At 45.0% G+C, this 13783-nt stretch overlaps 1 protein-coding gene across 3 annotated transcripts; it reads right to left on the bottom strand.

The window, feature by feature from the left end:
* Positions 1-1784: 1784 nt before the first annotated feature.
* Positions 1785-8939, bottom strand: LOC123086749 (protein MAIN-LIKE 1). 3 transcript variants are annotated; one of them, XM_044508533.1, is made up of 8 exons: positions 8799-8939; positions 8608-8704; positions 8110-8203; positions 3428-4617; positions 3242-3352; positions 2981-3143; positions 2364-2906; positions 1785-2279 (listed from the first exon to the last, which is right to left on the bottom strand). In XM_044508533.1, the coding sequence occupies exons 4-8, from the start codon at positions 4612-4614 to the stop codon at positions 1893-1895; spliced, it is 2391 nt and encodes a 796-aa protein (XP_044364468.1). In that variant the 5' UTR covers positions 4615-4617; positions 8110-8203; positions 8608-8704; positions 8799-8939; the 3' UTR covers positions 1785-1892. The 3 variants fall into 3 exon arrangements, with proteins under 3 accessions (XP_044364468.1, XP_044364469.1, XP_044364470.1); XM_044508534.1 differs by having other exon boundaries at positions 2486-2906; XM_044508535.1 differs by lacking the exon at positions 2364-2906.
* Positions 8940-13783: the final 4844 nt, after the last annotated feature.

Genomic DNA, 13783 nt, shown 5'->3' with positions numbered 1-13783 from the left:
TGTTGTGCCGACACTACAGGGATCCTAAAATATCCCGCCTAATTTCCTCTGTTCTCGCTTATTTTCTCGCCATCATTAATCGTCTGAGCCTATAAAAGAAGACACCGAGGCTCTCGTCCAACCATCCTAGAAATCGCCAGTGCGCAAAGTGTGTAACACATTTTTTCAGTCGATATGAGTTTGCCTTGTTCAGATCAAAGCATTAGGCCGAGGAAAATGAAGAATGCAAGTTTGCCTCCTGGGGTGGCAGTCCTGCGGTGTTGGTGTGGCGATCTTTGCAAGGTGAAGGAGGTGACGGATTTTTCTGATTGGTTGGGCATGAAGTTTTTCATGTGCGCCAATTATGAGGAAGATCCTGCCGTAGCTCTTTCAGAGTACGACAAGCCTCCGGTATGCTTTAACCATCATGAATAGATATTGTTGGTATTTTCATTGATTCTTTAGTAACATTCTTGTTTCTTGTTGTAGTCTCCTCCGCCTCTGTGCATGTACTATCGTTGGATTGACACGGAGAAGCCGGCTTGGGCAGTGACTGAGATTCGTGAAAGAAGTCGCCGTGCGTGGAATAGTTTATTTGCGGAAGAGCGACGCGAGAAGGCGGAAGCTGAGGAGAAAGCAGAGCAAGAGAGAGAGTTAAAAGAATACTATGCGGAGCAACACCGTGTTTTTCAGGAAATGGGAAAAAAAACAGGGAAGAGGCTCGTCGCATGGAGGAGCAGGAACAACAGCGAAAGGAGGCTCGTGAGGCTGAGAGGCAGAGAAAGAAAGAAAGGGCTCGTGAGGCCAAGGCAGCAGAAGAAGCTGGCGATGGAAAAGGAAAATATCCACGCTGGACTCAGTAGATTCTTGTGGTAGTATTTTAAATTTCGCAATCATTTGTATCTTTATTTCTGCACTTTAATGTAGCTTTATTTCAGGAGTTAAATGTAGGTTTATTCCTACAATGTATCTTATTTTCAGTTGTGCCGTGTCGTAATGGAAAAAAATATAGTTTAAGAATAAAGTAGTGGCATTTTCTTTTCCTCCACTAATATCGAACATCGTGCAACAACTACAAAATAAAATTAAGATAGAACATAATGCCCTACAATAAGAGAGTACAAACTAATAATGCAAGTACATCCGAATTAAACGGTAGAACTGGAATAAAACTACATGAAGGCATCATCGTCATCCTCCATCGATGCAGAACTCTTGCCCTTCGAGGATGTAGAACTCTTACCCTTGGACGATGCAGAACTCTTGCTCTTCGAGGATGCAGTACTCTTGCCCTTAGACGATGCAGAACTCTTGCCCTTTGATGATGCAGCACCCGGAAGCGGCGGCATGAAGATATCATCTTCATCCTCGCTCTCCTCAGTCCATAAAAATGGATGATTTTCTGCAGTCCTTCTGAAAGTTTCACTCTTCGGCTCCACTACATTCTTCCACCTTGCACGCAACCTAAGAAGTTCTTTACGTACCTCCTCATAGGTCCTTTCAGGCCACCCAGACCTACGTAATTGGTGAGCCAACTCATTCATTATGGTGTCACTACCGGTGAGTTCGTCCCATGGAACTATCCTATTGTCCATCCTGAAATCGGTAGCTAGCCTCAGAAGAGTCCTGCTCATCCCAGGGTGAAAACTACGATCGAAAGGATAATGGGACATCTCGACTACACTACACTCGAATGCTTATCCACCTCCGTCTGAAGGGGGTTTTATAGGTAGAGAGGAGAAAATGGCGGGAAAGAACGAGTGCAGTGGAGCGGGATAGTATGGCGGGAGATATAGGCGGGAAAAATTGTTCCTGACTGGTGCATTTTTATTTCAGCAAACATAGATGTTCAAATCGAAAAGTCTGATACACACATATATAGATACAATGGGTCGCGCACGTGCATAGATGAATCACCCTACTTTACGATGACCACCTGGCCTTTCCTTACGACCGGAAGGGGACAAGCGATTAGGTGGCCGGGTCACACGAAGACCGCGGCCGTACTCCAATTCGGCTTCATGTGTCTGCGAGTCCTGCGTAGGTGGTGGAGTCGCGAATCCTTGTTGCGAACCTGAAGCGTAATTGTAGGCGTATGGTTGTGACTCCGGGGGGATAAAAGATGGGCCAATAACATCCCCTCCGAAGAACTCTGTAACTAATGATGTAACCGTGTCGCCAAGATCATGTGATGCTCCCCGGAGGCCTGTGTTGACGCCATGATCATGTGATGCTCCCCGGAGGCCTGTGTTGACGCCGCGTTGGGTGTTCTCATCGCCCCAATTAACATCAGGTGTGTCCTGCACATAGAAACATTTTAAACAAACTGTTAGAGGATAATATATGATATCATTGTAAATGCATTGAAATGTAAACATGACTACCTGAGCATATCCCTCTCCTATACTGTCTGGCCATTGTACTTGGTGCTGGTTTAAATCTGGTACACGAGTCTCCTCGGGCATGGGGATCCCTCGCGTGGAGAGAAACGGCTGAGATCCCTCACCTTGGGTGTATGCATCATATCCTGTGTACGCATATGGGTTAGGGGAAAGAAACTGCTCGGGCATCGAATCCAAGCCCGTGCCATGGTCCTGAGATGTCTGCCCCTGACGAAGCTGCATCGAAGAAGAGCGATGCAGTGGTAGAGATGAGTCATGTCGTGGCAATGTCGTTCTAGTACTCGGACCCTCCCCCCATTGCTCATGGCTCGTACGCGCCTCGCTCGGTCTGGACGACGGTGCCGCACTCGGTCTGGCTGACCTCGCTACCGGCATGTATGCTCCAGTGGCAACGTCGTCGCCTCTACCGCATCTGAACTTCTTTGCCACGAATTGTTGCAAAAGTTTCTGGAATGTCTTGCGATATGGGCCCTGGGCCGGCATGCTATCCGTAGCCATCTGCCCTACTTCGTTGACATTTTCAAGCTGAACAATATTTGAATGTTATTTAGTTCAAATGATTATGAAATGATGGACCTAAAAAAGTTACAAGTGATTACCAGGTGGTCACGATAGTAAGCTGCATGCAGCTCAACATGTCTCCGCGCCTGCTCCTCTTGTGTGAGATGTGTTGGTATAGTAGCTGGCTGACTGGCCAGGCTAGCACGTGTGTTCATGCAGTACCACTGCTTGTACGCTTGATCTGTACTTCCATCGTACGGCCTGCAAAATTAAATAATTACATAAACCGTTGTGATGAAAGCAAAGCATCTTCACGCATCGTATGATCATCGTAAAAAAATAATGTACATAAAATATACCTAAGTTGACGCACTATATCTGCTAGCGCTTCATTTGTCCACTTGTGTACCCATTCACTGTTCTCTTCCCTCCAATCGTATAAACTCCAACCCCTGCCCATATTGGTTAGCCTGCAAATTATGTAACAAAGTGTGAGTTTAGTAAATTAAAAATGACACTAACTATTTAGGGATGTCACATCTTACTTATGTGTTTCCTCGTCGATACGTCTGGGAAAAGGTGGTGGAATTTCTTGATAGAGACCGAACTGTCTCATTACACGCTCTGGGTTGTAAGGTTCAACACACCACAGGAACAATAAGTTGCAGCGAGTCAGCCAGAATGCACTATCGGTCAACATGCCTGGTGTGAAGTGTCGAGCATCAAAGACCATTTTTAGCTGGTCCTGAGTCCACGGGTTCCATGTGACTTCTGCCTCATCAAGTATCTCAAACTGCTGGTGGTACATAGGGTAACAATTTTTCGCAATATCTGGAGACCAACGTTTCCGTGCCTTTGTCCACCTGGTGGCCATAGTTGCGCTAGCACCCTCGCCAAAGTCATATGGGTATATGGGTTGTACTATACGAGGTCGTCCTACAGGGAGGTATTCCCAGGACCACAACTGTAGAAACTCATAGGCGACACAAAGTAATGGAGCTTTTTGTGCGAAAGAGGTTTTTTGCGTGGCATCACACAAGCCTCTGTATGTATGAGATAGCATGGCAGAACCGAAGCTGTATTTTGGCTGCTCGGGTAAAGGTTCATCTACCATATTCTCTGCAATGTAGATGAGACCAGGGACAACAACGTCCCCATGTGAATTTGGAAATAGATTCCCGAGGAGCCACAACAAATATGCAAACAGATGTCTTTTTCTCGTCTCCTCATTGGCGAAGCTAGATAAATGAAGAAAGTTATCACGAAGCCAGACGAGTGGGATGCCCCGAGGGTTACCAGAACGTTGTGATTCTGGCATTTCCATCCCAAGACGGGCTGCTATATCTAATGCCCAAGATGGAGACACTCGTGGAGAGACTACCGGCTCACCTCTAATTGGTAGAGCAGTGATCATAGAAACATCTTTCAGTGTAGGTGCAAGCTCCCCAAAACGAAAGTGAAAGGTGTGGGTTTCAGGTCTCCACCGGTCAACGAGGGATGTCAAAAGGGATGGGTCCGAACGTACTTGGTCGTCGCATGATGTGAGCCTAGCAAAACCTTGTAGTCCATAAGCGTCAAGGTGAGCAAGGAAATGATTGTGTATTGGCCATGTTTTCTTTATGGTTCGAAGTCTGAAAGGCCGATAATCATGCTTAGTATTTGGTTTCAAAAATAGGTGGCAACGGTGCCCGGCGTCATGGGGCCCCTGCAAAAGCACTGGCACTTCACCCATAACCTGCACACAAACATACAAATATAAATTACGAGGAAGACAGAAATACAAATGCAAATCAAAATTAACTTAAAAAATACAAAGAGATACGATTTACATTAATTATCTGAAGTTAACATCAGGAGTACAATAATACAAAGAGAATCAATTTAAATTCAATATAAGTACACATAACGAGTAGAAATATAAATAGACATGGCGAGTACATATATATCAACATCATGCGTTGTTGTTGGCTCGATACGGGCAGTCTTTGCGTGAATGTCCAGGACACCTGCAAACGCGGCATCGCCTTGGTTCTCCCATCTGGCTATGGTCCATGTCATTGCGATGACGCCTAGACTGACGTCGTCCCTTTGCGGTTCTCATCAAGTCGGTGTTCGGAACCCATTTCGGCCCATCTGGCCACAACATTTTGTAGTTCATATCAATGCCCCAAGCCCAGAACTCACCGTTCCAAGTGTTGTACAGATTGTACATGTTGAAGTACGGCGATATGTATGGCTCGACGCTGATTTTTTGAACAGCAGCCGCCCGGAGCACATGACTGCAAGGGTAGCCCTCAAGCTTGGGCTTGTTACAAGTGCACTCACAGGAGGTTGAGCCAAGGGTGACAGCTTGCTTTTTTGATCCTCTGTGGTGACCCTTAACGTACTTGGCTCGCACATTGACCTCCCACTTATTCCTAAGTGCGTCCACTTTCCTGCAGCCATGACTTTGGGACTTCTTTGCTTTCTCGTCCAGATGTCTTTGCATCTTCTCGGACCATGGCTTGTTCAATTCAACTTGTGCTTTGGCGACGGTGACCCTGTCTGCAAAGTATGACAGGGTCCGGTTCCAAGTTTCTTCAATTAGGGCTGTGATAGGCAGTGCTCGCACCCCTTTAAGAACACCATTGTACACCTCTGACATGTTGCTGGTCATTATTCCATACCGAGCCCCGGTGTCGTGAGCCTGCGCCCACTTCTCCAAATGAGGGCAATTCTCGGTGATCCACTGGCTCAAATTTATGGTCGTCCTACGACCCCTCCGGTCTTCTCTCTGCGGCAAGGCCGCGCGGTCGATCTCACCATTGATACCTGCCCATATCGCATTCATTTTGGCTGCAGTTTTTTGCATGCACATCCTCTTGAATAACTTGAACCAATCCTTGTTTTTGAATTTGGAGTAAAAGTTTGCTGCCAAATGCCTCATGCACCACCTTCCCTCTAGATCGGGCCAGCCCCACTCTTCTTCCGACGCCTTAATTATTTCAAGAGCGCTTAATAATCCAGTGTTGCGATCAGAAATGATGCAAACACCTTTACGCTCTTTCACGACACCAATCTTCACGCAGCTCAGGAACCACAACCAGCTATCTTTGTTCTCGCTCTCGACCAATGCATATGCAATAGGAAGAAGCTGATTATTTGCATCCGCTGCAATCGCCACCAATAGTGTGCCCTTGTACTTTCCAGTGAGAAAGGTACCATCAACAGATAATACCGGGCGACAGTGCCTGAAGGCTTGTATAGTCTGGGCGAATGCCCAGAATAAGCGGTCCAGGATTAGCTCACCCGGGTTCATTGGGTTTGGACGTTCTCTCCGCCAAACTTGAGTCCCCCTATTAGCACTTGCTATTTGATGAAGCATTCTAGGGGCATAAGAATATGCCTCCTCATAGGTACCATACAAGTTCTTGAATATATTTTCCTTCGCACGCCTAGCCTTGCTGTAGCTAACAGGGAATCCAATTAGATCCTCTGCATCTTTTTGCAGAGCCCTAACACTAATGTTGAGACTTCCCTGCACAATTGTTTCCATCGTCTGTGCCACAAATTTTGCTGTCACATTGCAGTGATCTGAAAGAGTCCCAGTTTGCTCACAGGTATGCTCCACTATTTTTGTGATATGCCATGACTGACATACCCCAGGCTTCAGTCTAGCGAGAACTCTTCCGCGGCAACCTTTCGCGGTGTGGATGCATATGACCTTCAACTCTTTTTTATCAGACTGCTTCACTCTATGCTGGCGGTGGATGCCGATTGCATAGCTACCCATTGCCTGGTAAGCAGACTTCTTATCTGGGAAAACTTGCCCAACCTCCAGGCTTCCCGCTCCTAGGCCAGAAGCAGAGTGAAATTCGTTGGTGATGCTCATATCCTGTAAAAACCCAGGTTGCAGTGCCGCCGCGACCGCCCTCTGAGGAGGAACATCTTCTTCTCCGCTTGACTCCGAAGACGCAGAAGAATGATCATCATCATCTAGCGCCTCCGGCAATCCCTCCACGTGTTCGCTCATGTCAACGGCCGCCGACCAATATCCTGTGTCATACACAGGCTGGCCGCCCGTCGGTTCCGATGGGCCGATGCTAGGGGCTGATGTGATGGCCAACTCGACCTCACCACCCCTGCTACTGCATCCGGCAACATCAGTGACTGAAATGAACTCCACATACACCATCGGCTGACCATACATTGAGTTATTGGGATTGCTTGCAAACCTCATGTACGACCCCCACGACCGATCACCTGTGACAGGCCGCAAACCCCAACGGGCAACTGTCCCATCATTTCCTCCGTCAACGACGAAGGCCTCCATTGTCATTTTTTTTCCTGCATCACTGGGCCAAACACCGCTCGGATGCACCTTCTAACCGCTGCGTAACCCACGTTGACCATGTCTCTCACCACTACTGTAGTCGACTCGCAGAAGGACACATCCACCCCGCATGGACCGTCGCGTAAGACGTTCCCATAGTACACTACTAAATTTTCCATAGTACCTAACCAACATACATGTTTACATTTCAAATAATTAGTAACTGAACATTTAGTAACGATGACAACATTTACATATCTTATGACTAAAATAATAACCGTATTTTCGTTATAAATATTCGGTTTGTTTTTAGAATCATTTGCTTAGACTTTAAGGGGTTGTTTGGTTAACGGGTATTTACAGATCTATTTTTCTCAAACTTGTCTATGAGCGTAACAAACTAAAACTCTGTTTGCTTTTCTCTAACTACCCCAAAAATATCCTAAAATAGTTCTCGTAACATGCAAAAACTTAACTTCTGGAAAAACGACTATTAGTAAAATATGGTTTTCTACATAATTTCCTTACAACAGGTTATGACAAAACTGAGGGTAAGTACTCGCTATTCAAACAACCACTAAACATAATATTACGATAATAACATTTAAATATCATATGAGTGTCATTTTTCTTACAACAGGTTATGTCAAACTATTTTTCTTACAACATGTTATGACAAAACCCATGGTAATTACTCGCTATCCAAACAACCAGTAAACATAATAGTACGATAATAACATTTTAATATCATATGAGTAAAACATTTAGTTTCTTTCGGCTTTATATAATTTTTTTCACATCATACGATAACAATCATTTATCTACAAATAATAATATTTACAGCAACATGCACATTATTCACAATAGTACATCAATACAAAAAATATTAACAAAATTACAGTGTCATTTTTTTACCTTAGCTCCAATATGGATGTGCTTGCAAATGCAATTAAGCGTCAAAATAGTTCCAATAAATATCCGTCGCCAGTACTATATGAACGGAGTCAACCTGTTATCACATTAACATCAATATTACACACGGATTTTTCTTCCTGCTAACAAAATGGAAACACAATTTCTTCAATCATGTCTTCTCCTCCTTGTTTGTTACTAAGATGAATTATTTTACCTAATTACATACATCATTAAGTACATTAGCACCTAATCTTAACATATAAAATTTAGATTATTGCGACATAACTATAGACTTATTAATAAACATACCGCATAAAATAACATACCACATGAAATAACATACCACATGCAATAAAAAATATTGTAAATGTTGTATCTGTCGTCTGAAATTATTTCTAACCTCTACGCACTAACATAGCATAGCTAATGACGAGCTAAAAGACTAACTAATTACCACCCTGCATGCACAAATAAATAAATGTATTGCAAAGCTCATACCTTGATCTTCAACTTCGTACTTCACTTTCGCAACGCAAATCCTACTCCTCAAGCTCTAAATGACTCCAAATGACTCCTTCAAGTGCTAAAATTATGCCTAAAACAACAGAGAATACACACTTAGGAACTAATAAAACAGAACAAAAACATCATGCATGTGAACGAAACCAACAAAAATGGATAGATCTTACCTTAATCTAACTTTTCTTCAACTTCATCATCTTCGAAATCAAACTCCAAATCGACCAAAATCACGAGTAAAAGTGGCTACCTAGTTTTCCTTTCTGTCTATGTATGCGCTCAGAGAGAGTTAAGAGGTAGAGGAGGCAACCAGAGATATGCGAGAGAGAGTGTATGCGCACGGAGTCGCGGATGTGCGTTTAAAAAGAAGAGGACCACTATATTGTCGGCAGAACAAACCAGAACTCACCTACCACGGCATCGGATTTCAGCATCGCGGTGTCTCATCATACGCAGCAACAACAACGCCTGAGTGCTGTCGCTTCGGCTGGAGAAATAGACGGAAGCGAGAATCACGCACAGCTTTAATCAGTGTCGTTTACGTAGCAATCAGTACTACAAAGTTTAGGCGGGAATCCGATCATCGAAACTTGTGGCAGGCAAAACAAGGAGCTGGGAAAAGCAGCGCCCGTGAAAATCTGCGCCACCGGAATCAGCGCCGCACGGGAATCAGCGCCGTCTGCGCCGTTGTCGCGCGTGCAGCAGCAGTTTCGCCGCCTCCTGCAGTGGCGGCCTGGCCCACAGGCGGGGCCCGCGAGCATCACAAGTGGTCGGCCCGCGCCCGACAGCGGCCACAGAGGCCGCCTCACTAGGTGGCGGCGTGGCCCACCAGGCCTGGCCGTTCCGTCCGGGCTCGGCGCACTGTGCTGACACGGTTATTTCCCGCGCGGCCGCCTCCGGCGGTGGCGGCCGGGCCCGCCGCCTCATCCGGTGGCGGCAGGTGCCACGTGTCGCCTGCCGCGCCTGCCGCCACCGCTGAGGGGGTCCTTTTTGTCAATGTTTTTGACATGTGGTCTTTTTTGACAATTCTGTTGGTCAGGGGGTCCTTTTGGACAAAAAATCGTGATCAGTGGCGTTCGGTTGGAGCTCGCATGCGTGGAGCGCGTCAGTGCGCGTCCTGGGCGTGGGCCGGAGTGTGCTAGTCGTGCGCGAGTGGAGGCGTGGATGCGCAGCGTGGTGTGCGCGCGTATATATAGGCCCCCCTGTACTGCTGTTCCAGGCTCGGACAGCGTGACGATGACGAAGATTGCGTCCATGGCATGGTGGAGCCGCCAGCTGCTCTGTTGTCTAAACGAAGGCCTACTTGCACTGTTATGATTAAGTTCTTGCTATGGTTTGTTCAGTTTGCTGATGAGAGAGATTAGCTAGCAAGCCATCGCCTCACACAGTGGAGTTGGGTCCATCTAATTCAAACATGTAACACCAACATGAAGGGGCTCTTTACTCCACTCCTTCTTTAATGCATAATACACACTCCCGGGCGTATTCAAGAAAAAAAGTTTGCTATGAACTGAAGTGATGTTGGCATTCTAGTTTCAGCTATGCTGTTTGTAGTGGACTGAGACTAGCCACAATAAGTAGTAACATAGAGTAGTAACATGCTCATGTTATTACTCTATGTTACTACTTTTATAGTGGAGAGTAACATATGTGTGGTAATATGCAACACTTCATTTATTAGACTATAGACTTATCTTGCCTTGATATGTGTGATGTTACTCATATTAATAGTAACTAACTATGTTACAACATATCTCTCTTAATTTATTTATTGCTTGCCACATCATCTATTTTATATTTTATATAAATATATGTGATGTTACTATCTATACTCTCATTGTGGGTAGTCTGAAGTGATGTATGGGTGCCACCGGCGGCGCTCATAGCGGAGACGACAATCAGGACTCAGTCCGCTCCGGCTGTCCCCCACAGCCGTGATCTCCGCCTTCGATCGAACCCTACTCTGCCGGCAGCTGCGTCGTGCTTGGGGAAGCGAAGAAGCACGGACAGAGGCAACAACTGAAACCCTCGATTACCTAGGGCCCTCTTGTCTCATCTAAACTCTAACTAGCATGCAGAGGCGTGGCGGCACGTCATGCCCGTTGTAAAGCTCGTGTGCATGCATGTTTTGTTTTTCTTATACGTAGAAGAAAATAAGACAGTGGGTAAGCGAGCTGGCAATTGGTAAAGTGTGAGCAAATTTAACTTGGATAAATACTGAAAGGTACCAAAAAATAGTTCATTTTTGCGGGTACCAAAAAACAGTTCGCCCATGGTTACGGACACTTGGCTATATATCTTAAATGTTGTAGCCAAATATGTCCCCACCAACATAGTCATAGTTTGACAATCGTTTGGTGCAACCAAAATTTATACAAAATGAAGCTCCTTCGAACTGAAGGAAAATTGCTCCAGTATAGGTTTTGAAGATCAAATTTTAAAGATAATACCCTGTTCTGCTACAGATGAAAATTTGTATTAGTGAAAGAAGCAAGATATAGAAGAAGAAAAACAACAGAAAAGTGAATTAAAAATAAAAAGGATTAACATTTATACAAATTATACAAATGTCCACTCTTTTAGGCTCGGTGTTGGATGTCATTGTTTCCTGTAATGTATATAAATTTTTAGTTCAAAAAGAAATTGAACAAAAATACTCTAGTTAAAGATAGAACCTTCGCTATTACAGTGCATTCACGATTTCTTTATACATGATATTTTGAGTAATATATGTTGCATCCTGTAACGCTTAGTCATGAAAAATAGCATGCATGAGAAACATAATTAGAGAGGTGCATTATCAATAAAAATCCAGCCTAATTCTCACAATCTATATGATACTAACTTGGATACTCTAAGTCACATATTTTTCTTTGATTTTCTTATCCTATGATGTCATGCAGAAAAAGTTGCTCAGTACGTATCACATCTTAATTAACCTAATTTTATATAGGTGGAATGAGCAAAAAATGCTACGCTTTGTACTATACTGACAACATTATAGGATAAGGTGTGTGTGCATGTATTCATATGGGATGAGTGTATGTGCGTATATGTGAGCATCTGGTTGTACAGTGTTGGCACCGGTGCTCACATTCTCCTGGATTTATTCCAAGCTCCCCGACGATGTCGTTCGGTGGAAGGAGATGTTCACGTCGACTACAAAAGCGCTTGCGGTGACTTCGTCAATCTCAAGATGGTGTGCCATCTCAGTATCTCGATGATTCTCATAAGGATAGGGTGTGTGCATGTGCGCTCATATGGGTGACTGTATGTGCGTATATGTGAGCATTTGTGTTGTACTGTGTTGGCACCGGGGCTCACATTTTTTTAGTCTATTTTAGGCTCTTCGGCGATATCCGTTCAGTTGGAGAAGATGTTCCTGTCGACTACAAAGATGCTTATAGTGACTTCGTCAATCTCAAGATGTTGTGTTGGCTTAATATCTCAAAGATTCTCATAAGGTTAGGGTGTGCATGCATAGCAATATGTGTATGTGTATATGTAAGCATATGTGTTGTATTGTGTTAAAAAAAGATACTCCCTCCGTTTCGAATTACTTGTCACAACTATGGATGTATCTAGATGTATTTTAGTTTTAGATACATCCATTTCTACGACGAGTAATTTGGAACGGAGGGAGTAGAAAACACTCAAAAAAATCAGTAGCAAACAACCAGCCAGGGCTGGTCCTGAGATTTCGGGGGCCCGGGGCGAAACTAAAACCTAGGGGCCCTTAATATATATATTATTTGAATGGGTATGTCGGGTCCTTAATATAAGCATCATATAAGTTATAGTAATATATGCATAAATTTATTACCAACAAGAAATATTACCAACTAACATTATAGTAAATCCACTCATATTTTTTTAATAATAAATATATAAGCAATATTGATATGAAATATTTTATACAGAATGCTGAAAGTAAAGAAATTTGCATCAAAAGTTTAACAATATAGACATGCATCATGTTGATGAAGATAAACTACTCCCTCTGTTCCATGGAACGGAGGGATTAATTAGCAGTACACGTGTAATATGGAAAAGGAATGATGATATGATCACTTTTTTTTTTGAGTTATGATGATATGATCACTTGTTAAAGTTGTCGGAGAAAGGAAATCGCGGAAGCCAAATTTGCAGCAAATTTTCTTAGCCTAAATCAACATGATCTCTCGCCAGTGGCGGATCTAGGCCCCAGGCCGGGGGGGGGGGGGGGGGGGGGGGGGCAGGCCCGGGGCGTGAGGCCCATTTCCTTTGTAGAATTCAGCAAAACACTGTAGCAATTGCTACAGTGCACAAAGGAGGCCCGGGGCGCTTGGCTGGGCTGGATCCGCCCTTGTCTCTCGCAATCCCTGTGATCTCCCATGATTTTGGCCTGTATGCAAATCACCGCGGACGATTTTCCAGCAGTGATTGTGCCGCAACCATGGCCGTTTCACCCGTGATTTAGAAAAGAATATGATAATACTTTGGATCGGTTGAATCTTTGCCGGTAATTGTCCGATCGGGCGCTCCGTGATGACCTGATCCGTATATATGCGTCTGCGGCAGGCGCTGGGCGATGTGCATGAGCGCGTGTGTGCTGGAGTAGAGATGGAAGAAAGGAGGCCATCCATGGAACGGCGACTCGCGTACTCGCGTTCAGAGCTCATGATCGTGGCTTGGGGGTACACAAAGACGTGAACTCACGATCGCATCTTGGCATGAAATTAGGGTAGGGAAAACTTTTTTTAAAAGATGGGAATTAGGAAACTGAACAGGCGTTACGCAATCAACTCGTACGAGCCTACGACGACTACAAGAGCTCTGAAGTGGATGTGTGCGCGGGACTGCCTGGCCTGCCCAGACCAGCGTTAGCTACGGCCGCGGGCATGGGCTAGCCGCTGCGACGCTGCGTTCTTGCCGATCTGCGGGCTGCCTACACGTACGTACCCTAGATGGGGCCCCCTGGATTTGGGGGCCCGGGGCGGCCGCCCCCCTGCCCCCCCTCGGGGCCGTCCCTGCAACCAGCACATGTCAGGTAGGAAAGTACTCATACCAAAGTACTTCAAAAGCATGTGAGTAGGGCTAGCTTAGCAGAGGCAGCTTTAATTCTTTTATATAAGTTCACTCGTGTCAGTTAGGTGGGGGAAAGGGCCCAACGTAT

Source organism: Triticum aestivum, chromosome 4A (genome assembly GCF_018294505.1).
Source record: "Triticum aestivum cultivar Chinese Spring chromosome 4A, IWGSC CS RefSeq v2.1, whole genome shotgun sequence".
Taxonomy (NCBI): domain Eukaryota; kingdom Viridiplantae; phylum Streptophyta; class Magnoliopsida; order Poales; family Poaceae; genus Triticum; species Triticum aestivum.
This window is presented reverse-complemented; position numbering and strand designations above follow the sequence as displayed.